The 25,437-nt window shown below is 39.3% G+C and overlaps 9 protein-coding genes across 9 annotated transcripts; 6 read left to right on the forward strand and 3 right to left on the reverse strand.

The window, feature by feature from the left end:
• Nucleotides 1–8: 8 nt before the first annotated feature.
• ATC70_004729 (uncharacterized protein) lies at nt 9–1,131 on the reverse strand (the record flags this gene model as incomplete). Its single annotated transcript, XM_064824029.1, has 4 exons — nt 9–91; nt 143–327; nt 380–501; nt 568–1,131. The coding sequence occupies 4 exons, from the start codon at nt 1,129–1,131 to the stop codon at nt 9–11; spliced, it is 954 nt and encodes a 317-aa protein (XP_064676965.1).
• A 246-nt stretch (nt 1,132–1,377) lies between these two features.
• On the forward strand, nt 1,378–2,288 carry ATC70_004730 (uncharacterized protein; the record flags this gene model as incomplete). Its single annotated transcript, XM_064824030.1, has 4 exons — nt 1,378–1,453; nt 1,521–1,647; nt 1,704–1,930; nt 2,002–2,288. The coding sequence occupies 4 exons, from the start codon at nt 1,378–1,380 to the stop codon at nt 2,286–2,288; spliced, it is 717 nt and encodes a 238-aa protein (XP_064676966.1).
• A 341-nt stretch (nt 2,289–2,629) lies between these two features.
• On the forward strand, nt 2,630–3,483 carry ATC70_004731 (uncharacterized protein; the record flags this gene model as incomplete). The annotated part of the gene is made up of 5 exons (XM_064824031.1): nt 2,630–2,643; nt 2,702–2,822; nt 2,883–2,930; nt 2,982–3,209; nt 3,274–3,483. 5 exons carry the CDS (start codon nt 2,630–2,632, stop codon nt 3,481–3,483), a joined length of 621 nt encoding a protein of 206 aa, XP_064676967.1.
• Nucleotides 3,484–3,627: 144 nt separating this feature from the next.
• On the forward strand, nt 3,628–5,486 carry ATC70_004732 (uncharacterized protein; the record flags this gene model as incomplete). Its single annotated transcript, XM_064824032.1, has 4 exons — nt 3,628–4,101; nt 4,161–5,037; nt 5,094–5,169; nt 5,228–5,486. The coding sequence occupies 4 exons, from the start codon at nt 3,628–3,630 to the stop codon at nt 5,484–5,486; spliced, it is 1,686 nt and encodes a 561-aa protein (XP_064676968.1).
• Nucleotides 5,487–5,682: 196 nt separating this feature from the next.
• TSC10 (3-dehydrosphinganine reductase) lies at nt 5,683–6,645 on the forward strand (the record flags this gene model as incomplete). Its single annotated transcript, XM_064824033.1, has 5 exons — nt 5,683–5,773; nt 5,871–6,130; nt 6,188–6,444; nt 6,501–6,533; nt 6,636–6,645. The coding sequence occupies 5 exons, from the start codon at nt 5,683–5,685 to the stop codon at nt 6,643–6,645; spliced, it is 651 nt and encodes a 216-aa protein (XP_064676969.1).
• Nucleotides 6,646–9,900: 3,255 nt separating this feature from the next.
• COX19 (Cytochrome c oxidase assembly protein cox19) lies at nt 9,901–11,231 on the reverse strand (the record flags this gene model as incomplete). The annotated part of the gene is made up of 2 exons (XM_064824034.1): nt 9,901–10,856; nt 10,913–11,231. The coding sequence occupies 2 exons, from the start codon at nt 11,229–11,231 to the stop codon at nt 9,901–9,903; spliced, it is 1,275 nt and encodes a 424-aa protein (XP_064676970.1).
• Nucleotides 11,232–12,116: 885 nt separating this feature from the next.
• On the forward strand, nt 12,117–14,658 carry ATC70_004735 (uncharacterized protein; the record flags this gene model as incomplete). Its single annotated transcript, XM_064824035.1, has 12 exons — nt 12,117–12,588; nt 12,662–12,716; nt 12,767–12,864; nt 12,944–13,029; nt 13,092–13,222; nt 13,283–13,421; nt 13,484–13,654; nt 13,707–13,784; nt 13,845–13,942; nt 13,995–14,100; nt 14,161–14,354; nt 14,421–14,658. 12 exons carry the CDS (start codon nt 12,117–12,119, stop codon nt 14,656–14,658), a joined length of 1,866 nt encoding a protein of 621 aa, XP_064676971.1.
• A 343-nt stretch (nt 14,659–15,001) lies between these two features.
• On the forward strand, nt 15,002–16,237 carry ATC70_004736 (RBR-type E3 ubiquitin transferase; the record flags this gene model as incomplete). Its single annotated transcript, XM_064824036.1, has 1 exon — nt 15,002–16,237. The coding sequence occupies one exon, from the start codon at nt 15,002–15,004 to the stop codon at nt 16,235–16,237; it is 1,236 nt and encodes a 411-aa protein (XP_064676972.1).
• A 5,111-nt stretch (nt 16,238–21,348) lies between these two features.
• On the reverse strand, nt 21,349–22,647 carry IZH3_2 (inc metabolism membrane protein; the record flags this gene model as incomplete). Its single annotated transcript, XM_064824037.1, has 1 exon — nt 21,349–22,647. The coding sequence occupies one exon, from the start codon at nt 22,645–22,647 to the stop codon at nt 21,349–21,351; it is 1,299 nt and encodes a 432-aa protein (XP_064676973.1).
• Nucleotides 22,648–25,437: the final 2,790 nt, after the last annotated feature.

A 25,437-nucleotide genomic window follows, 5' to 3' on the forward strand; every position in this document is an offset into this window, starting at 1 on the left:
AAAAAAAATCACTGTTGTTGTGTTTCATTATTGCTACTACGTGTGCTTTTATGTCTTCGAGTGCTGCTGGATCGACGGCGGTGATGATGGCCTATATGATGATGAGTCTTTCTTTGCAAGACGATTCAATTTGAGGTTTTACCTGTTGTGATCACTCGTCCACCAGTCGCCTGCGCTTGAAATGTAAGCGCATTCTGAGCCTGTTCAATCAACATTTCTGTCATGCGCTTCAATCGATTGAATTGCTCGTCGTTTTCCCAATCCTCTTCATTTTCTGCTTGCCGTATGATCTCTTCTCTGCGCTGCTGCTCTTGCTGCTCTTCGGCACTATGCACATGAAGAATAAGCAACCTGATGTGTGTATCAAGAAAGAACTCACTCTGGAATTGTCATTATTCGTTTCTTAAACGAAGCAACCTGCTTTGCTTGATGCCGAACAGTTAATTCCAGCATTCCATTTATTGTGAGCAACGATTTGTTTGAAATTTCTAAATCTGCGATCTTAAAAGTTGTAGTATGTCATTAGTTCCGAGTGCTTTTCTGATGATAATATCCGAATCTAGGTACCTTTCGATGGATGCGAGCTTCAGGCAGGCTGTCATTGTTGGTGCTTTGCTGTTTTGCTTCTTCCTCTTTTCTCTCTTGTTCTTGTTCTTGTTCTTGTTCTTCTTGTTCTTCTTCTTCTTCTTGGGTCACCTCTGCTTGATCTTCAGCACCTTCATTGTCACTTGGTACACTCAAATCTTCTTGTTTCTGATCTACAATGTCGGTTATAGGCATTGGCAATGCAGGTAGTGGTGGTGTTGGATTTGACATTTGCTCGGACTTTTGTAAGATGTGAGGTCGAGTGAGCATTTTCAGCTGATATTTGCCTGGCTTATACAGTTCTATCATTGGCTTTTTAAGAGGTTGAACAGTAGCCGTATGCTGCTTTGGGTCGTATAGACTGAATGTCGATGATCTCTGATGGATTTTCGATGAAGCGATGATTTTCGAGGGCTTTGAAACGAATTGAGGAGGATGGTTGTTGACATTAGTAGTCTGATTTGAAGGTCTTATGATGTTGATTGCTTTTGGAGCTGATGATTCCTTCATCATACTAAATGGCAAGAGTGGAAAAGAAGAGATCATGCCGTTGAAAAACCTGAAAGGCATTTATCAAGGTCAAACCCCACGTGATACCAGATCATGTAGCATGTTGTTCGCATTTGAATGCTATCGGGAAAAAGTCAGGGCATTTCTCCCAAGTGCTAATTCACGATGGTTATTTATTTGTTGTTCCAGAGAAAGATGTGGAAAATGCAGCATTTGCCTTTCTCTTTTTTTTTTTTTTTTTTTTTTTTTTTTTTTTCTTCATTTTATATACAATAACATACCATGGACGTTTACGATACAACTGCTGCTCATTCAGTGTCTGATGATGGCATCTCCAATTGCGAAGAAGTGATAACGCGTAATGAAGCATGCGAGCTGTTCTCCCCCCTCCCTTTGATGGCATGCTAATAGGTGATCGTGTATAGGCATTGTTACAGACTTGTTTTCCTATGATGATATCAAAAGAAGACGTATATTTGACCACTATTATTTTCCAAATGCCACATTTACATCGCCTATATTGAGGACTGAAGGCGTGCACAACATCAAACAGTGAGTATTTTGCGCTGATCGCATAGCGTCACTTTTTGTTAACAACTAGACAACAGCGTCCTGCTGGTATGGAAGACACTCAACAAAGAGCAGCCGCAGATAAACAGCATTTGCTTCAATGGAAAGACATGTGTTGTGTTCCTGACGCAAACACTGTGTCCCAGAATGTTTCCCTGGATCAAAATAGCATTGCCAGTTACTGTTGTACTAGAATTCAAAGAAACAGACAAAGACAGCGGATTGCTCAAGATTGAAACACATCAAGAGCAGTGGACAATCGAGGGTGAGGGGTGCAGAAGCTGCTAGTGGGCCAATGTCATCATTACGCCACAACAACTAAACTGTTTTATACAGGTATATTGAAGGCAATCCCATTTGTATCGTTTTGGTATGACCACGTCGTACGCACGATGATTGGTAAACTGCTCTCTGCTACTGGAGAAGCAGTGTATACGGCAACAGAAACAGCAAGCTTACTTGTATTGAGGAGCAAAGAAATTGAAGACGCCAAACGAAGGCTAGAGTCTGGTGCTTATGTAGTGATCGATGATAATGACAATGGCATTGATCAGAGCAAAAAACAAGAGCAAGTGATGATGCTGAGGATCAAACACTCGTCGTTCTCTTCCACTGCCTCTTGATGGCCACAGTGGTAGTGTCATAGTAGCAATGCATTCCCTCCTTTCCCCACATGTTGTCAGTATTCACATTTCATCGTTTGCTGCATAGCATTCATTTACTTTCAGTTGGATTCATCATACATCATAGCATCTACATGACATGTCTGCACCTGTTTCATTCGACTGATCTTGGGAATCGATTCAAGACGAGAGGACAATGCTGCATGAGTTGAGTTTACAGTTCTGGCAACAGAGTTCAGAATAAACACGTGTCTTTCAATATTATATGTGTTCACTTTCTTGGTTTTTTTTCTTTCTTTTCTTTTCCTTTCTTTCCTCTTCTCCTTATTATCTTCAGCAACATGAACGCGGAATAGTAAGGCTTTAAAAGATACCAGGTATTAGCAACGACTTTATTTATCACTCTCATGTAGCGACTATCTTTTCAAACTACTCCTTATTGGAGACTCTGGTGTAGGCAAATCTTGTCTATTGCTTCGTTTTGCTGACGATACTTACACTGAAAGTTACATTTCTACTATTGGTGTCGACTTTGTAAGAACTCGTGAGGGACACTGTCAAGCAGGCATTGTATTAAACCATCCCATGTCATAGAAAATTAGAACTATTGAATTGGAAGGAAAGACTGTAAAGCTTCAAATTGTAAGTTGCTACTTCTTGGACAGTGGAGTTGATATTCACTAGGAGCCATAGTGGGATACAGCAGGTCAAGAACGTTTCCGTACTATTACTTCATCCTACTACCGTGGAGCACATGGTATCATTGTGGTCTATGATGTAACTGACGCCGATAGTTTCAACAATGTCAAGCAATGGATGCAAGAAATCGATCGTTATGCCGCTGAGGGTGTCAACAAACTATTAGTGGGTAACAAGAGTGATTTGACTGACAAAAAGGTTGTTGAATATACTGAAGCCAAGGTGGGTTTTGATTACTGTTTGTCATGATCACATTTGGGGTTATTAATAGTGGTCATTCGTACAGGAATTTGCTGACTCTATCACTATACCTTTCTTGGAAACATCTGCAAAGGACTCCACCAACGTCGAGCAAGCATTTTTGACCATGGCCAAGCAAATTAAGGATAGAATGGGCGCAACTGTCCAGCAACAGCAGCAACAATCAACTGTTAAAGTAGGTCCCGGTGCATCACTTCAACCTGGACAGAGCAACAGTGGTGGCGGCTGTTGTTAAATGTATATCGCTTGATGTGACAATTTACCGCAGAAACAACAATACAGACACACATGGCATTTACAGTTGTTTTTTCTTCTTTCCTTTCGTATACAATTATAAAATAAACCAACCATATATATAAGCACACACACACACACACACATGGAATTATTCTCGATTCTTTGGCAATTCCTGCTGCTATGGGTATGCTTGTATATCATTGTGTTTATACTCCAAATCATCAGCACTCGCAAGAAAAAAGAGCCCTCTCGACGAAGGCCCAATTCCCTGCTGCCAACCTTTTCCATTGTCGATGATAGTAGCAGAGAGCCACCGCAAAGAGATCAATGGGAGATTAAGCTGTTCCAAGTCAAATACACAACACAGCGACTGAACAATTTGTTTGGCAAGTTGACTCGATTATCGCCTTCGTTCTGGAACATGTGGTTTACTTGTGGTGTCATTGCAGCCTCGATTTTGATCCTTGTGGGGATGATTGTTATTTTATTCGCTGCAGCCAAAATCTTGGCCAGTGCCAAACAGATCATCATGCCGAGTCAGCCTAGCAGCAATAGCAGCTTGAAGAAAAGAGGCATAGAAGGAATGGATGACGACGACCAAGTATTTTTACCTATGGTAATGTAGTTGACTCTGTGCACGCAGAGAAAGACCAGAGACGCTAATCCTTTGCAAAGATACCCGGTGTTACTTTGCCAATGTCACACATTGGCTACTATCTACTAGCATTGACTGTATGTGGACTATTTCACGAAGCAGGCCATGCAATTGCATCTTACAGCCAAGGTGTTCCCATACAGAGTTCAGGCATGTTTGTCGCTTATATGTATCCCGGTGCCTTTGTCAATATACCAGACCAGCAACTACAAGGCCTAACCCCTTTCAAACAACTTCGAATCATATGTGCAGGTGTATGGCACAACCTTGTCTTGTACGCATTTTCATTCATCTCGCTGGCAGGAGGATTAAAGCTACTACTGCTGATTTTGGGCTGGCAATCCCTGGAAGGCTACGGTGGTGTCAGTGTTGTACATATTCGAGAAAACTCTCCCTTAGCGCCACATTTCCCACCATCCACCGTCATATACCAACTCGATGATTTTCCTCTCGTCAACAACATTGAGGACTGGAATGCCCATTTATTTCAAGAGGATGGCAGAAACAAGGTGACTCAAGGCTTTTGCACTGCATTACCGACAGAAGACTATGGAAGCAGTTGTTGCAACATCAATGATGCGTATCCGTTTGGACAGTCAGACAACGCTTCTATCTCCTGCTTCCATCCATTTCCCAATACAGGCAAGATATTGGACCGTCTCTGTTTGCCAACACTGTCTGTGATAGCATCCACTAATCCAGAGCGATGCTACAAAGCTTCTGATTGTTCTTCCTTGTCTGGCATGGAGATGAGCTGCGTGACACCATACACACCTTCAGTTACAGGACAAGTTGTACGGATTTATGCTCGATTCCCTAGCTGGATTAAGACCGAGAACGAGAATAATGAAAAGGTCTTTGTGTTTGAAGGCGAACTGGTCGACATTTGGGAGAGTGGTAAGCTTCGTTAGACTTGATGACAAGGCATCAAGCACTCATTGCTCTACAAATAGTGAAAGTGAGTCTATTGACACCTAGATTTTGGATTCTCCCATCATCCCTACCTCACATTTTGGAACTAACATTGAGGTACATTTACATGACGGTACTTTTGACTGGGCGGCGACTAACATCTAACGCACCATAGATACATTTCTTCATTCACCCTGGCCTTGGCAATGCTAAACATATTACCTGCCTTTAAACTGGATGGCGAATTTGCATTAGAGCAATTCTTGATCTTATTTCTGCAACCCCAAGATGCCACGCCAGTGACTACAAGAGCCAATGAGACGTATCGATCTACTACAAAAATGCATAATACCATTGTAAGAATCACCTCGGCTGTAGTAGGATTTGTGATTGTTGGTAGTATCATCGTTGGGCTTCTTTCATCAAAGCTATAGACCATACATTCAACAACCGAGCTGAGCGGAAAAGCGGGGTGCTGCCTAATACCCACTAACTACCGTCACCAAGCTAAAACTTGCAAATGAGGATCGTACATGTGTTGGTTTGGAATTACATATATTCTTCAAAATTGTAACTATTTATATATCCACCTTTCTTCTCTCTTTGGTTCCATAGAAAAATAATAAAACGATGAACATTTTTCGTCTTTGTGCAGATCTAACACATTTAGCGTCCATCTTTATTTTGCTCGCAAAGATTAGACAGAGTCGTTCGTGTGTCGGTAAGGAAAAGAGAGAGAGAGAGAGAGAGAGAAAGAGACTCGATAGATTTCTCGAAACAACGTAGTAATCAAAATTAAAAATGTTGCATTACATTAGGTATTTCGCTCAAAACTCAAATCCTATTCTGTGTCGTCTTCTTGACGCGATACATTGATGTCGTCTATAAATTCCACTCTGTTTACAACACTTGCATGAAACTCTTCTTCATTGCCTCGTCCTTTTATGTCTTGTATTTGATGATGAAGAAGTTCAAGGCCACTTACGACCCTAATCTCGACACTTTCCGTAACGAATATCTGCTCGTATTCGCCGCTGTCTTGTCTGTTTTGCTCTGTTACGAGTATACTCCTGTTGAGGTATGTAGTGTAGAATTGCAATTTTGTTGGTGCCTGTAAAACTAAGACATGACGCAGATTCTTTGGTCTTTCTCCATCTGGTTGGAGTCGGTCGCTATTTTACCACAATTATTCATGCTGCAACGCACTGGTGAAGCAGAGACGATCACAACACATTACATTTTTGCCTTGGGTGCTTACCGCACGCTTTACTTGTTCAACTGGATTTATCGTTACTATTTCGAAGAGAATTACTCTGTGGATTGGATTGCCTCTGTTGCCGGATTATTGCAAACTGCTTTATATAGTGATTTCTTTTATATTTATTACGTCAAGTGAGTAGAGATTGTTGATATTGGAGGATGTAGACTGATGGATTACTTGGAAATAGGGTTGTAAAAGGAGAGAAGTTTGAATTGCCGAAGTAAGTTGCAATTTCGCGTTGGAATGGGAGATCTGAGAGAGGACTGGAGATTACTGGTGGTAGATTGGGCTTTTTACTAACCTGTTTTTTTTTTTCTTCAAGGGTTGCTTAAATGACCATTGTCTCAAGCATTGCTAGGCTCCTCATTGAGTTGTGGACGCTGTAATCTTAATAAACAAACATACTATCCCTCATGTATAGACTTGCTTATTGAGAATGGAGAGAGAGAGAGAGAGAGAGAGAAAGAGGAAGGAAGAGGTTGTAAACAATGATTGATACTGCCTCCATAGCGTTGCATTAGAGATCAATCAGTTGGATATATTCATAGGGCAGTTGGATTCTTACTTGCATTGTGGTCATCATATTGCGCGGCACTTGAAGTCTATAGAAGTGTTTGCTAGCTATAATAACACATCACATCTACAAGATTAGCGCTTGTAATGTAAGCTCTCTGACTTGTAATAGAATAGCATTACATTGGCGTTGAAAGAAGATATGCATACTATCTGAAGCGAAAGAACGACTCATGATTATCACTTCAACTGTCGAGACCACCATGACGTGGTCGTGGATTGCAGCATACGACAACCAGCTTCCATTTTGGGCTATTGTGAACGTTGAATAAACGTCTGTCTCAATCGCATCGCAGATACCACATGAAGCTTGATTGGCGCTGATGCTACTCCTGCTGTCGAGATAGCTCCATTTGTTGCTTGTCAACATATGACCCATTCCTTTCTCCATTAACATTGTTGTACTCTTTCAATCCTTAATAATGCTCCATGCATATATGCCTCTTCACTCCAATCCGCTATTGTCTTTACTCAGTCTTTAGTACTTTCATACCATGATCCATCATCAGCATAATCATCATATCTATTGCCCCTACACACTTTTGAAGCCTCGAAAAGGAAAGAAGTTGATTTAACAAGCATTGGCGATATTAGATGTAAAACTTCAAAATATAATAGCATGGGTAACTTCACTGCTATGTAATTTGTCACATACTCTCTATTGGCTTCAAGAGCATCTGTTATTATTGCTTTCATGATTAGAAGAAGGGCTAACTGGTCCTACAAGCCGCCAAAATTAATTCCAGATCAGATTCTTAGTCTATTCCAGATTGGACAGATTCTCATGGTTTTTCGACTTGATCGATCTATTTTGCCAGGTTCGACTATAAAAATGTGATGATCATCCTATGCCTCATTAAGCTCCCCCTTCCAATTCACTCGCCATCCTATTGTCTCCCAACGCGTTGCTGACCACATCCTTTATAGTCAATTACTGCTCCAACATTTCTTTGCGCAACAGTGCTTCGTATCTCCTCGTCCATCCTTAGATCCCCATCAATCTCCTTCGCTGCGTGCCCTTTGTCGTAGCATTCTCGTCCCTCCTCTTTCCTCATCCCTGCGTGGTCGTTTGCCCCTCAACAGTATCCGTTTCTTCAAGCGATTACGACAAACCTCTTCCTCTTCCTCCCCCCTTTCTCTCCTCCGGCCTTCCCAATGGCGCTCATTCTGGGCGGAGGCCATCCCCCTTGCTGCTCGCACGGTATGGTATCGGGCGATCTATGAGAAATACCAACAAGAGCCCTCCTACATCTACGATTCCCAGAGAAACATCCATCTCCTCGCTGTAGCATTTGCTCTACCTCAACCACGGAGGATATCACTCATGCTCTGTTCTCCTGCCCACCTAAACTTCAGGTCTGACGTAACGTCTATCACTCTTACCTCTCTGTCTCTTCACCTATCTCTGATGTGGATCTCCTTACTCTCCTCCAACAAACCTTACTTGATTCCTCACCCCCTCTTGATTGTGATGCTACTCTTCCTTTCAATGATTTATCTATTCCTCAACTTTTTGCAACCGCTCTCTTGACAATATGGCAAGCGCATTGGCGTTGGATCTTCGACCAAACCCCGTTCCTAGCTTCAACTGTTCAACTTCGTCTTAATCGCTCTCTTGCTCGCTTGGATGCCGAGTTAACTCTAGATTCGTAAGTACTTAGTTTTTTTTTTTTTACTCTTCTTCCATTTCCTTTTCTGCATCATTTTTTTCTATTTTACATCCGTTCCTACCATCTATATATCCAGTCTTTTCTATCCCTCATAATGACATTTAAAGGACTTAAAATAAAACATGGGGCTCGACTCCCCTACAAAAAAAAATGCCTCATTAAGCTTTCTTGGAGTGTTTTTCAAGGCGCATCCAATGGTACCAAGTAAGATAGATGTTTGAATAAACTTATTGAATATTTTACGAAAACATGAAAAGAGGTTTCTGGCCAAAAAGTCGAGATTTTGCATATCAAAGTCCCATAAAGATGATTTCAGAGGTTGCGTTGGATCGATAGAAACATTTTGATTCACTATGTACCATAGTAAAAGTCTTCGTTATCAAGATGAAAAACACGATTGTTTGATTCTCGATGAAAACCATGAGGGGTACCTCATGCTTTTTGGTCGATTTTTTTACCATGTTTTTTTGGTCCCCAAAAAGTTGAGCAAAGGTGTCAAAAAGTAACTACCAGATGAGAGCAATTGTTTGGTGCTATTCTGACCATCTAAAACAGCCTTGAACGCGAGAAAACGCAGCTCAAATGCACTCAGATCTTGCTGTATTAGGCACACTCTTGACTAAAAAGGGATACTATCTATGTGATACTTGCCCACATATGAAGTAGCTACGTGTATATGGATGTAGAGCATCACATAAGAGTCAGATCCGCAGATAATATAAAGAATTCTCATGTGTAAGTGGAGGGTCAAGATGAAAGTAAAAGTATTTTGATAATATACGCAAGAGCAATCGGTAGCGTGAGCTGCCACTGCGCAGGTTGGTTCTCGCCGAAGCGAAGGTAGAGAGCCATCCGAAGCATAAACACTAGCAAGTAATAAAAATCTTTAAACTGATACACTTTATACATTGGGTGTGCTTATGACGATTGAAAGAAATAGTACTTGCTAGTAACCATGAGTAGTGATGTTGTATAAATATGATATGGAGAAGCATGAAGTTAATCAGCAGGCAAGATATACTCACTCGCAAATTAAGCCTGCCTATACCATTATTACAAGAGTCGTCAAGCAATCCTATTGCTGCTGAGCATAACAAGAGTATTCAATAGATATAGTAGTGTTTATTCCGATATGGATGTTGGCATGATAAGATAATAAAATGCAATAGTAGAGTAATTTGATGGAATGAATGATAATTTGATAAAATGAAAGATAGCTACAATAAGCATATGCCTATTGTTGATTTTGTGTGATGATCACTTTCATATGAAAAATAGTTGAAATAAGGGATAGTCTAATTTGAATAGTAATTGGGATGATTCATGTGTATGAAAATGTCGTGGCTAATGTCCAAACGCAGCAATGCTTCCTTCTGTGGAGTAACTCGACTCTGTCGGATCGGGTATCATTGTTGTCATTTGATGCCGAGATGCAATGCTGGAACGCTGTTGTTGCAATAATGGCTTCTTTGATGCAGATGTGGGCGGTGAAGCAGCAGGAGACTCACTTGAAGAGGCTGCCAACAGGTTCTTGCTGCCATGATGAATGGGGAGTAACAATGTCATGCGCTTAGCGACCCAGAGAGATATGTTGAGTGGGAGCAAAATCAAGCTGACGACCATGCCATGCGCTTGTTGACGCTGATCTTGCTCGATACGATAGCAGATGTACTGGTCAAATTCACGCACTTTGTGATCAATGGAAGTAAATTGCTCTTCAGACCAAGTGCGAAGTGCGAGATCACGCTTTTCGAATCGTTTGAGTGCTTTTGCCAGTTGTTGCAAGGAGGGGTTGATGTCTTCTGTTACTACTTGACCGAGATCCTTCTTGGTAGCATAGGCTTTACGGAGACCATAGAGTTCTTTTTCGAGCAAATCCATCTTTGTTTGCAGGACTTGAATTTGGCTTTCAGAGACCAATGCTTCACTCTGTAAGAACATGGTGCGTTCTTGCAAGAGCACCATCACATGCGAGATTGGCTTGATGGAAGCAGCTAATATAAACACAGTAACATTGAATGCGCTAATGTATCTATCCACGTTACTAAGTAAATATCGACTGTATTGCAATGTGTAACCAGCGATAGCAGGCGAGAGTACAACCCAGAGTAATCCAGCAAGTTCATGGCGACGAAGCTCTGCCGTGATCAACTTGCGCTTGGCATGTTCTTGTTGCATGCGTTTGAAATAGGCTTCATCTTCTTTCTGGGTGTTCAAAAGACTCGCTTTTGACTTTTCAGTGGACGATTTCTGATGAATGATGCGTCTGGTACGTGCGCTTTCATAATAAGCCCAAGGAACTGTTGATAAATTTAAATTAAAAAAATTAAGCTTTGCATTGCATTTGTGTGCTTACCCGTCATCCATTTGTAGACATAGTAGAGTATCAATAAGAGCATAATGAAATCACTCCAAATCTCGGTATTACCAGCGAAAAAGGCTCCCAACGTAGGGATAATGGCGAGCAAGATGGGCCATGATACGGTAGGTGGAAACTCATTTTTCTTGCTAATGTCGGCTGATCGAAATGGTTGAGATGGAGGTGGTGGAGGAGCAGATGAATGCTGCTGCTGCTGCTTGTGGTTTTGATGCTGTTGCTGAGAACGGTTGTATTTAGCTTGCTGCTGGAAATGCCTTACAAAGACATTGTCCTGATCGTTTTCAGATAATGACATGATGGAAAGGAAGGGAGAAATATTTAGAGAAAGAGAGAGAAAAGAAAAAGAAATGAATTGTGAGAACCTAGGGAATTTTTATAGTTGCTTTCTCCATGTTATCAGCTGAAAATACCCCCCCCCCCACCCACCGTCCGTTAATACTTGTACAACGATTGACATGAACAAAAGAGCATGATTTTGAAAGAGTGGTTGGAATCTATAGCATTAGATCATTTTTCACGTTTAGAGGCACACATGTGCAAATTGAAGGATGATGTGGATACGTTTGAAAGGTTCACCTACATGGTAATTATACATGCTCTTCACGATATATGATGTCTTGCATAAATAGTACCTATTCTTGACGTATTCGCTCTGTATTTCTGACACCAAATATTATACCATCATGATGAACATGGCAAATCGTAATTGAATGCACGATAGTGGACTAAACCAGTAGAAATGGGTAGGTTTGGCTTGTATAGAAACACACTTCTTGTCATACCGTTTGCATTAATGTTTGGTGTTTTTTTTTTTGTCAATCCACCAAGGGCTGATTTGATTCGATCATTTATTACTACTACTACTACTAAGGATCCAGGCTTCCTTTGACCTGCTTGGTGCGTATGACAAGATCATATTATAGGGATTGCAACAGAGCGCATTAAAGCCCCGTACCGAGAAATGGAAATCTGAGCGCGGCAGTTATAATAAGAGATGCTTGCTTTTTGGCTTTCGAAACCAACTGAAAAGGAAAAGCCAAAATATCTATATACGGGTTTCTTTCTTGTGCTTTTCTCTTTTCTCTTTTTTCTCTTTCTTTCTTTCCTTTCCTTTCTTTGCAACAACAACGACTGAAAGTGGCGGCCTATACAGCAGCATTCAGTCAATCACCTTTACAGCATGGAAGGCGAGATATCAATACCAAAAGCAACAATTTCCGCCTTCAAGCGTCTAGGTATATCAGATGCCACAAAGAGCCATAGCCAAGGATCTCTGCTCCACAACAATGGCAGCAGTAGCAACAACAATTCGCCCAAGGATGGCTTTCTCGAAGCTGACATGAGTGATTCAGTGTTTGACTATCCACTTCGAAAGCAATGCTCCACATCCGTGCTGCAATCATCCACGCATACTTTGGGAGCATCTGCATCGCACCCCAACCTCATTGTGAAGGACGATCTTCACCTCCTCCATCGTACGCCAACCCCTCCATTCTCTCCCTCGCCACCCTCCTCAATTACTGCTGGTCAAGATATCACCGACAATGGATCAGAAGACAAGTTCCTCACACTGGATCCCTTGGATTTAGCCAATTTCAGAAAATGGATTGTTGGATTTTGTATAGTGAATTTTGATTTAGAGATCGGCCAAGGTAATATTTTCTTGAAATAATGAACCCTTCTCCTTGTTTCTGAAAGGCTAAATCCTTCCTGCATATAATATAGCTTTGGATTATGCGTATCCTCCAATAGATTTGACGATTACAGAACAAAAGAACATGTAAGGTATCATTGTTTGTTATGAAATGCTTGAGCTAACATGCCTTCTAGATGCTTTACTGCATTTCCAGATTCAAACGTGTTTGAAGTGGGAGATCAAATATTCAATATACGTGTCAGAGCCAGCACATCTAAATTTGCCGCATCAGGTAAGACATGCCTCAAGGGGGGGGGGGGGCTGCGTATGTGTTCAGTGGCTGACTTTTTGTCACCATGATGCTCCATTAGGTCCAACTGCAGATGCTGGATTCTTGTACGGTTATGTGTTCTTTAGACAGAAAAAGGATCCTACTATTAGACGGGGGTATTTCCAGGCAAGTTCATTGTCATGACAAAAAAGTGCTGTGGATCTAACCGGACTTTTTTTCACCATTAGAAATCATTGGTCTTGCTCTCACAGCACCCATTCGTTGGACTCTTCTCTCGGGTCGTATCGATTCTAGGTCCTGCTTATTTCGATACAGGACAACCCATGTTGGAAGCAGCGTGTATGAACATAGCACAATGGTACAGTGAATAGATCCAGCATAGGATCGTTTCTGATCTAACATGGGATGTTTGCATTAGGAAAGCACCCCGTGATGGAAAAGTCATCGATTTACCATTTCTCGGTCGGTTATTACAAGTAGAACTACCAACACCGTTTAAACCTCAATTATTGGAAACAACGCCTTTTGATATGAACAAACTAAAGCCAGACGTGCAGGTGAGTTGGATTGGTTCAATGGAAGATGGGCCTGGATCACTGATAGAAATCAACCGTATTAGATCATGGCATCACTGCCAGTGGGAGGTTTATATCATCATTTCAGAGACATTTTGAAGGATTTATGGTTGTTGTGGGAATTGATGTTGTTGGCAGAACCAATTGTAGTCATTGCTCCTGATCCAGGTGTGTGTAGTGAGGCAGTCGTTTCCTTGGTGGATATTATCAACCCTGTAAGTGTGCGGCGACTGTTGGGATGTGTTTTGTTGATTAACAGAGGTGTAGATACCTTACTGTGGTGATTACAGGCCTTATTTCACCATCCAAGATTCTGACTTCAAGAGTTTTGTTACCAAAAACAAGGTGAGGCAGTGCTGATTTGACGATTTGGATAGCGACTAAATGTTTACCTTCTGCAATCAGCCATTATCCAGTTTGGTGCTAGGTGTAACTAATCCATTTTTCAATACCGCTGTCCAACATTGGCCCAATATTGTCAGAGTAGGAAGGCAACAACTGAGGTGAGTATGCCCTGAAGACGTGAACAAGCATCTTGCTGACTAGTTGCGATAGAAAGCCTGACGGTACGCTGATTCCTAGTCATATGCAGCATATGCATTCTGGAAAATCCAAGCCTGGACTTGGTAATAAATCAAATGTTTTGTTCAATTTTGTACAGGTAATTTAGATTGAAGAATACGTCATTGTGTGTACTCAATCCGTGATTCATCACAAACAGGGAGTGACATCCAAACGAAAATCAGTGATATCAAGAGACCGAGAACTAGTCAAGATGCTCACAGAAGCATCCGTCAGAGGATATCCTCCTGACTGGGTTCTGAATAATATTCTGCGAAGACATTTTGTAGATCTAACAGAAAAATTCCTCGTGCCCTTGAACCGATATTTTAGCACATTGATACCAGTCAACATGTAAGTCTCTTTAGATGTGCACGTTCAAGTGGAGATGCTCATCATCATCTTTACGCTTCGTTAAAGATCCGCTGCTGGCGAAGCACCCAGATTAAGACCCTTCCAGACCGACCAATTCATGAAATCCCTGAAAGAACATGGCCCACAATTACCCTTCAAATCCACCTTTAAAACTCGAACATCTACAACAGACCCCACCAAGGAACTATACTCGCAATTCCTGAAATGTGGTAACTTTGCAACCTGGCTACAGCAACGCACAACCAGAGCCGAAGTCGAAATGAACAAAAAGAGAATTTTGTAGTTTTTCCGTGTATTTAGACATTTCTGTTTTTTTTTCCTTGTAATTTCCCTCTACTAACCTATTAAATGTAAATACTTGCTTTCATTTCTATTAATTGTAATAAAAATTCCCTTGTTTTTTTTTTTATTATTAAAATCAAGCGAAAATGATCTGCTTTCGTTGTTGGAAAGTGTAAAAATAGCTATTCGTTGACTGTACACAAGAGAACGTGTCTGATCTTTTGCTGGCTGTCTTTATTTGGCAGGTTTCCATCATGAAAAATGGGAAAATAAAAATAACTCCTCTTTTTTTCTCTTCTTCTCTTTTTCTTCTCTTCTTTCTCTATACCACACATTCACCGAAAATGCCTTCATCTTTTACTTCGAAAATTACTCGCATGCGATCTGTAAAGCTGCCCTTCAAAAAGTCGAGTTCTACATCATCCTCTAACGCATCATCCACAGCATCCACACCGTCTCCATCCTCACCACCATTGCAATCACAATCAAGAGAGCCGAACTTTTACAATACCCCTGAACCCACTGTTGTGGCCACTTCTGTTCATGCCATGCCTCAATCCAGTTTTGCTGAAACACTCAGAGTCATATCAAAGGAAGCGAATCGCACTCAATTTGATGATGTATTCGATAGTTTCTTTTTCAACGATAAGAGATGTCAACATCGTGCTTTGTTTATGGCTGCCCGCTTAAAACAAACCTTAGATGGAGTCATTAACCCAATTCGCCCTAGCTCAAATTACGGACCATTACGTGAATTACCACCAGTGACATTAACTCCATCTTACTCAACACCCATAACGTCATCTACCACGACCACTGCTAGTGCTGCCTCATCACAAAGCACTACATCACCTGCTACCCCTACCAAACCCATTGCATCCGTTGACAGCTTCTGGCGTACAGTAACTCACAGATTATACACACTCAACTATATTCTATTTGTCTTGCCTGCTGATTCGCAATCGAGAGCTGATTTTCTAAACAAGATTGAAGCAGATTTATCGCAAAAAAGTGATGGCCGTGAACTACAACGTCGTGGAGGGATGGAAGCGCATTTTGCTGTGCGCTATGCATTGGAACATAAGCGACCTCGCCGGCGCAAGACATTGTTGGAAGATGCATTTGCCGAAGAAAAAAGAAATGGCGGCAGTGTAGCAGGTGCTATTTTGCCTACAACTACAGCAACGTCAGATGATACTCGAAAAATTGACCAACTGGTTGAACAAGCTAGACTCGTCATTGAACAATGCCTGGAAAGCGAGTCCAAGCTGGGACATGCAGAAAAGGATGCCATGTATGTATTTCATGGTGTGCGCGCGGGATTACATGGTGCATTTGATTTGCACATTGAACTGGAGGAAGATAGATCATTGCGTCATAGATTGAAGAGAACTGTGGACCACAATAGAGAACTGGCAAAACCAGCTTACGAGAATCCATTTGAAGACGAAGATCTAATAGTAACTGAAGAAGATGAGTCTTCCCTGGAAGAGGAGAAAAAATCATCGAGGGAAGTGGATAGTGGGTTTTATGATGGCTGGGCCAACTCTGCAAACCATAATGCCACGCTGTCAGCTTAATCGCTTTTTGTTATGCTTGTATAAAATAATAATTAAATCATGCCTCCCTCCTTTGTGTTGTTATTATCTTCTCCCTGTTTTCTTTACCCTTTTTTGTAACACTTTATTTCCTTCAGATCAAAAAAGTCATGTCGTCTGTTATTTTTAGCAGCTGGAAAGCCTCCGATTGTAGCTGATCAAACCAGTGCCTTTGTGCAACATGTTAATATTTGTATCAAATTTGCCTTTTATATAACAATCTAATTACATTGCTTGTTTGTTATTGCCAAGATGTTTAACGATCTCAAAGTGCAATGATTCATTTGAGCATTATTTCATTGATGCGGAATAAGATAACCTGGTTTGAATCGAAAAAATTAGACTTGCATAGCAGTCAGCTCTCAGGTACAAATTTTTAGTCTGTATCCTTCTGTACTTTGCGCATTGCCAGCTACATAGCACCATTTGCTGTTAGCAAGACGCTCGTAATTTGTATCCAGTGGTGTGTAAGATTGATTATCCTTGAGTTGGTTTGAATTGATTCTCGGCAGCTAAAGCAAGAAATGACAATGGGGACATTATGCTATATTTAAAAGAACATTGCATAGGAAACGTTTACGCTCAAAAAGTTTGCCTGTCTATTGCTGTATGATGTGGATTCTCATTACCTTTACAAATATGAAAGCCAATAATTAGGCCAAATGAGTTTTGGTATGCGATAAACGATGATTTTTTATTGTTTTGCAGATTGAATTCATATTTTTTATACTGTCTGAAAACAGCTATGCACAAGGTCTGTGTGCACCGAAAATGCAAAACAAAAATAAAGCGTATCTCTGTCTCATATATATCTAACCCTAATGCAAGCTATGTAAATCCAACTCTTCGCGCGAAAGCATCTCTCGTTTTGGCCCAGGAAAGTAAAATAGAACTGAGCGCAACAAGGGTCGATCCTGGAAGCGTATAATTTAAACTGGGAACGTGTGCTATGCACTGAGCTATGGTTTGGACGTTTATTACGCGCATATACATAATCTTTAAGAAACTATTCCCAAGAATGGCACGCAGACGATTTCGCACTACAGCTCTGATTGCTCGACTTGGTGCGAGGAAACTAAAACATGTTGCAAGTTAATAAAAGACAATCTGGTAGGGCTGTTATTTAAAAGATATACTCTTTAGGATAGTCAATAGTGTTTCAGTTCTTTTGATTTGGCAGCAGTAATTTTGAATAAATGGTAGCTCCGTAGTTGAAAATACTGAGACCTCCTACTAGCTTGACACCTAATAACACTCATACTTCCCACTTCTAATTGCTCAAACGTATTTTTTTTTTTTGTTAGTAACCATTGTCCGTAGTCCGTAATACGTATGTGCAGGGTTAAAATGCACATAGGATGATACTAACCTTGACAGTTATCCCGAAATTTTATCTCGACAAGCCTGATATTATTTAATTTATCAAAAATATATCACTTACAAAAAGAGCATCAAAATTAATCAGGTAATAAGAGATATCATTTATTACATTGGAACTAAGTGGGTTTATATACTATTCGAACTGAGGGATTTGATGTGATGGTTGATTTGGGTGATGGGATAATAATAGATCTAATCTATTGTCCTGAACATGATGCCATAACTAGGATCGTAACTGAATCCTGTTTCAAGGCAAAGTTTATGATCTGATGTGATCTGATGTGATCTATGCTTGAACTGATTGTTTTTACGCATTTAAAGATTCAGTTTAGAAATGATACATCCAGCAATGCTTTCAATCTAAAATTTAATTAGGTGCACCACCGTTTTTCTCTCAAAATTCATTAAAGAAACATGCTACTTTCAAAAAGCTCTGGCATCAATACTCCAAAGCTTGGCTTTAGATGACCCAAAACTTGAATTTCGAAGCATTTTTATACATTCAGGATATGAAATGAAGTGAATGATAGCAATCCATGCAATTAAGCCATGCTAGAAATCAATGATAAACGACGCATGACGCTTGGCGGGACATTTGGTACTAGGAAGAGCTAGTATCTAGTGTACTGCTGTACCTGTATATTTTTCCCTACATAATGAATTTAAAAGATGTTTCCTACATGAAACTGTTTAATACATGCTAAATTGAATGATTGTATCGTATCGCACTATTGAACAAACAAGAATATAAGTTGTATGTATTTGGATACGCTTTTATTACAAACAAAATTATATTAGATGGTAAATCAATGGAAATCAACTAGTTGTAGACCTTCGTTGCTTCAGCCTCTCAGCCAATCAGATTGCTTGAAAACTCCGCTGACCTAAAAAAAATTTTGCGAGGGTTTCCCCCTGTTTTGATGTGAGGCAAAATTTTAAGCTCCGCTATAATAGCAATATAGCCGCTGCTATCATCAAACTTCCCCCAAGTGCTAGAGCATGCCTTACTTACACCACCTAGCTTTAAATTCAGGCATTGAGACCCTCAATCATCACTAAAGTAAGTAGCGATAACCAAGTGGAGGCGGCCTATCTACCCCCTAGCCTCGGATAAAGTCTTGTTGAGCTTCAGGGATAGGCACATCCACACAACGTAAAAAAGGTATGCTTCAAAGAAACATAATAATAATAAAAGAAAAAAGAAAAGAATATAAAACTATACGAGTATAGTAATATATGTAGACAAAAAGGAATACTCATACGCAATAAGTCAAAGAAAAGCATAACAAACACAACATCAAAGATGTTCAAAAAAGCTTGTTGCTGTTGCAAGAAAAATGCATACATGAGCAACGCGCATGGTAGTAATAGTCGGATGTAAAGAAACATGACACAAACACGCACAACTGCAAAAGCAACAATGGTATTATAAGTTTGCAATACAACGTAATGACTAATATTGTTTCATGTGAAACCACAGAGGAAACACCACCAACAAAAGAAAAAGAAGAAGTAAGCGCAACAAGGCAAGCATGATGAATGCATTATCACGATAAAGGAAGCAATAATATAAGCGTTCAAAGAAGTTTTATATCATTGCGACCAGAAGAAAGAAAATACCTACCACTTACCACAGCCACAGATAGACCAGAAGAGTATAGGCAATCACCGGAGACAGACCAGAGAACGAGCATGCACCAAATACGGTAGACCGGGAAAGACCATATTAGCAGCAGCAACAGCAGCAGCAACATTAGCACCATAGAAAAATTAAAGAACGAACGCCATCAGCAGAAGGAAGACAAAGACCAGATAAGTTACTTACCACTTATCACCACCACAGATAGACCAGATATTACACAATCAAAGGATATAAACCAGAGAACGAGCATGTACCAAATACAGTAAACCAGGAAAGGCCAAATTAGCAGCAGCAGTAGCAACGCCAGCGCCATAGACAAACCAAAGAATGAATGACACCAGAGACCAGACAAAGACCAAAAAGCAATCGCTAGACATTACAAATCAAAGAAGCAGACAGCAAAAATAGCAGAGAAGTAGTGGCAGCAGCATCCACTTCAAATAGGCAAAACAAATTATCGAAACCTAATAAACAAATTCAACCAGTGTTAATTCTACGTCTTCCAGTGCTCGTTATCGAATGGTACTTACTGTATTCCACTTTAAAGAAGCAGTATCAAATACTAATAATAGTACAAGGCCGTGTTATCAGAAGCTAGAGTGTTATTTTCACTCAAAAGGTTTACAAAACAGCCGTGGGTTGATAATAGTAAACGCGTTTTGCAAAACAGGGAAAAAAAACTGGAATATGGAAGAATGATGGGGAACCCTATCCGACGTCACGGCCAGTAGATTTGCTCTCAGTCTTCTGCCGTGGCAGCTATAATTTCGGCAACTTAATTTGAATTTATGCAGTGAGTATTTTCGTGTTCAAACTTGACTTGATCTGACATCTATTAAACGTTTTTGGCAAACTTGAATATGAAAACTGTCAATATCACACCCAACTTCCTAATATGTTTTTAAAGAACTAAAGAAGCCGCATCGAATGGTGCTAATCACATTCAACTTTCAAACCCAGAAAAATGAGCAATCGCCAGAAATAGGAAAACAGGTTTTCTGTGAATACGTCAAGATTTAGCATATGAAAGTCTCATACAAAGAGTTTCCAATGATGTATTGCATCTTTACGATTAGTTTGATCTTATATGTATTATAGGAAAAGTCTTCATTTTTGGGGTGAAAAACGCGATCGTTTGATTTTCAAGAATTTTCCCTTGCTAATACTCATAAAAATATGAAAATTTTCATGGATTTGCAATGACAAAAAAATTTCGAGATAAAGCATCAGTAAGTAAAGTGTATCAAAGGAGGGCGATTTGATCCTATTCCAAACGTCTACAGCGCTTTGTAGCATGAGCTATTCGTGCTTCAAAATGACTAAATTTGGGCAGAATTTGACCTAAAAATAAAGCGTAGTAGATTCTGTTGCCGAAAAAATAAATAAATTACAGCTTTGTTTGACGCCTCTGATGTTCTGTATTGTACGAAACCCAACACCAAAGCAGTCGACGCTTTTATCTGATTCTTGTTGTGCCAGAAGGGCTACAACTGTCTATAAAGATTAAGGTATTCTTGATGGGTAGATATGTCTGTGTTGTGCAACAACATGGACAAGCTATGATAATTGAAGTGCATCTCAGCTATCTAAATACTGAGGTTCACCAGATGTGATAAGCGTTGTACAAGATAAATTGCTACTTTGGCATTCAGAACTTAGTATAAATAGAATAACTCTTGTCTTGATCAATAAATCTTTAATTTTTATGTCTGATCTTATTCAAATAAGTCTTTTCTTGTTTTTATAATATCGAACATTTTATAAGCTACAAATAATAATCCTTTTATTCTTTGTGCTTAACAAAGTGATACCAGCTACAAATACATTATGTACTACAGAATTGTACTACTATCATGAAACCAAGTTACGTTATAGAATAATGATACACTATTTTCAGAAATTATTGGGACATTTTTAAAAAAAATTGGTACTAATTCTGAATAAATATTGGGTCAATTTATAATTAAATTTGGGACAAATCTTGAACTATTTTGGAACACTTGCCTAATTAATATTGGGACACATATAAAAAAAACATTGAGACATTTTCAGAGAAAGTAAAATTCATTTATTACAATGGCTCTTTCGCCAAACAAACATCGAATTTCTTAACAGAGTAGCGAGCAGAACCTTCAAGATCACTGTACAATACATCATTGCATGCATCGGTAATCCTGGTCGAAAGTGTTTCAGTTTTTAAGAGCCTCTCCCTCTTGAGTTTACTCTTGACCACATGCCAGAATTGCTCAATAGGATTAAGCTCAGGGGAGTATGGTGGGAGGTAAACACATCTGTAACCTCGCTGAATGATATACCTCTCAATATCCTTGGCTGTATGGATGGGTGCATTGTCCATAACAAGATAAAAATCTTTGAATTGCTCATGCTGGTCCATGATATCAATCGTTTTCGCAATAAAGTTAAAGTAGTGGCCAGTTACAGTACCCACAGTTGTTGTTGCTTTTCCAGAAGAAGTGCCAGCTAACTTTCTTTTCTTGTTGGATGTTCCAGGCAACCTCACTTGAACATTCAACACTCCCCATACGCTAGTTGCGCCAATAATAGTGGTAGTTTTCGCTCTTGTTTGAGGTACAGGCACTTCAGCTCGAGTTCCTTTCTCTGACCAAGCCATTGTTCGCTTCAAGTTAATATGGAAAGCTGACTCATCAATGAAAACACAGTTGGACATGTAATCCATGTCGGTTTGGCTCCATTTGACTACCCAGTCGTACCGGTTTTGAATGTTTTCAGGCGAGTTTCTTTCTTTGGAATGGAAATGAGCTTTCTTGAAAGTCAAGGCAAGATCATTGGTCATGTAGTTGTAAATAGTCGTTTGGCTGATAGTCAAACCCGAGAAAGCCCTAACAAGACTCTCATGAGCTTGTTCGATTGTTACTGATGGATTATCTTCAAATTCTAGTTTTAGGTGCTTCGTATGGTCTTCGTTCAAAATCTTTGGTCGACCTGCTCTCTTAACTGGCTCTTCATCGTCCTCAATTTCTTTGTTAACCTTTTTTTGATCCTCTGCGTACCATCTGTAAGCGGTTGTTCTTGATATATGGCCGTGCGCTTTCCAAGCTTGATTAGGATTCATGCCATGGTCGTAGATAAGGATAAAGAATCTTGCCTTGTCTTTGTCTGTGTAGCTGTTATATTCAGTCTTGGGCACATTTTTCTTATTTTTAATCTTTTTCTCTTTTAGTACGGTCAATTCTCTTTCAGGTGGCTTCCTATCAACATAAGTATTGTAGTTGGTAATGTTACCGAGAGGGAAGGCTTCGTTGTCTACATCCATCTCAACAGCTTCGTTTCCATGCCCATCGACTGGAGCATTTATTCCGTCTTCGTAGTAAATTCTGATATCTGACATGTTATGAATAACGAAGAAAGCGACTATGATTTCATCTCAAATCCCATTTAGTTTTGTCTCATTATAATTTCGAAAAGTGTCCCAATATTAATTAGGCAAGTGTTCCAAAATAGTTCAAGATTTGTCCCAAATTTAATTATAAATTGACCCAATATTTATTCAGAATTAGTACCAATTTTTTTTAAAAATGTCCCAATAATTTCTGAAAATAGTGTATTGGAGCAACTTTTAAGTGGGAACATTATATTAGAAATGCCTACTTCATGAGATAATCAGCGTTGGAGATGCTATTTTTAAGCGGGGAAATATGCATACCTTAAACTGGGAACTTTATTATAATTAAACAATAGGAGCTACAGTTGTCTAGTTTTGCCAACAAGATTCTTCAACATGTCAAGTACTATTGATAATAACTTGAGATCAGTAAGTTAATATTGCCCTTTTCGTACGCTTCGATTTTTAAAATGCTCAGTCAAATTTATACATGTGCCGTGTACACATGCAAAGGCTAAACGGAGATTCAATTTCTAATATTATGAATGATGATCTATGGGATTCCAAAATCTATCGACCTTAAAATTGCTTGATTCTTGATAGTAAACACCCCTTCAAACTTATATAAAACTTGTAGAGGATCGCAAGGAAAATACAATGGCATCTATTTCAAGTCTCTGATGTACATCGTTCACATGATATTTGGTACGATAGTTTTTGCGATTTTTTGAATGTTTTCTAAAGACTAATGAATATCTGCCATCAAAACGTTTTGTTACGCATTACTAAACATTGTAGACCAAAATATTTCCTATCGAATGAACTATTTTGTAAAGTCCTAGCATAACTCTATCATGAAATACTGACAATCTTTTACTGACTAAAAAATTGTCACCTAATTTTTTTCCTTGCCATCACAGGCAGATTTTGAAGAAAAACCAATGATTTTGCATGATACCCTTTTTTGACCATATCTCGACAAATACTTACTGGATTTGCGCAAAACAAAAACAATTCGATAGCTCTGTATTGGATCTATTATTATATAAGAGCTTTGCGCTCCTTATATACGTTCCTTTTATGATTTTACTCAGAATTCTGACTTTAATGATCTTTAGGTACAAAAGTTGACAGATCATTCTAAATAATAGAGTCATGTTAGCCACGACGTTACTTGATACAGAATTGAAAAGCGCATCAAATGGTACCAGACATGTAAGTGATGATATAGAACTTATTATAAACAAACAAGCTTATTTATATGTATATGTATATATATTAGATGTTCTTTAAGGGAGCATATACTTAATCTGCGCCACTTCTGTTCATTGTGTAGGCCACCCAAGAAGAAAGAAATGCTGTTTGAGATCTTACTCAAAGCTGCAGCATCAATTCTCATGGATCTACAGCGCCCAATTGGTCATCAGCCCCATTGCTTATATCTTTACCCAATAATGGGTTACATCTCACAAATAGAGTTGATGCAAATGCTATATTTTGAACTTGCAACAATAGCTGTGCGCCAAGTCGCACAAATTCCTAAGTAATTAGCAAATACAAAGTTAAACATCATGGTAATAACGTTCAATATTTTAAAAGTATATCTTGCTTTGTTCTGTTCATCCCAAAAGGTGTATAGGTGTGATGCTTCGTCCCAATTATCAAATTCATTTTACATCATTTAAACCTTCATTAACTCCTTTTTCCTCTCAGTGTTATTAATTTATAGTATTCCATCTTTGTAAAGTAGCAAGGGCTATTATCGAGCGACATGATACTGTGATCGCACTGTCCATTTGTATAATGCATATTTAAAGATAAGCACATGTATCCTTGCTTAACAAGCAAAAACCCGAAGCTTAATAAGCTACAAATCGTATAATAGCTTATTAACAGTTGATATGTGAATGCTCGGTTTACCAGAATCTAATTTGGTCGAATAGATATCGTATTCTTAGCTTGCTAAAAAAAATGCCATTCTCGTATCGAGGTTTTGATGAAAACATCCCTAATAGTTGAATACTGCAATCAGCTGAAAACTTTTGAACATAGAATCCTGGATATCATGTTGTCTCTAGAAATGCAATATTTTTTGCATTATCAAAGCAGTTTTATCGCCCTGATTCATAAAGAGCGATGGGATTAAAAAAAATCGTATCAAATGGGATATAGCAAGTTTGAATCAAGCCCATAATATAGATGCTCGATGAGTAGGAGTACTCGAAGTTGTTATTTAGCAGCTCTTTTTTGTTTGATTCACCAGCATACATACATACAGATAGGGTAGCATGCTTGCTAGACAGTGCAATGTATATCATGTATTTGTCTCGGTAAAAGACGTGCATTACATTACATAACATGACAACAATTCCAAGTTCTTAGTGCACAACTTTCAAGTGCAATTAGAATTTTGACAGATTTCCTGTATCTTTTAACCTAAAAAAAGCTATTATGAAGATAAAGGTGGGACAAGCCAAACTGGCTCTTAAACAGGAAACCTGGCCATTGGGATGCGATAAGATGTATTGCAAAGACACAGCAATAAAATGAGTGTAACGTTTGAAAAGGGCATTCCATTAAAAAAAAAAAAAAAACGTGGTTTATAGGCTATGGGATCCGTATAGAAAAGCATTGACCTCTAAATTCTTATTGTTTTCGACAACAAAATGTGTTTAATTATAGAATTGGTATTTTGTTTGTTTGGTAAATTTTCATGCAATTTTAAAAATAATGCAGGGAAAGAGAGGGGAGAATTGCTGAATTAGACAATAGGATGTAGATTCACAACAAAAAGTC

This window comes from Mucor velutinosus (genome assembly GCF_035048745.1).
Source record: "Mucor velutinosus strain NIH1002 chromosome Unknown tig00001542, whole genome shotgun sequence".
NCBI lineage: Eukaryota > Fungi > Mucoromycota > Mucoromycetes > Mucorales > Mucoraceae > Mucor > Mucor velutinosus.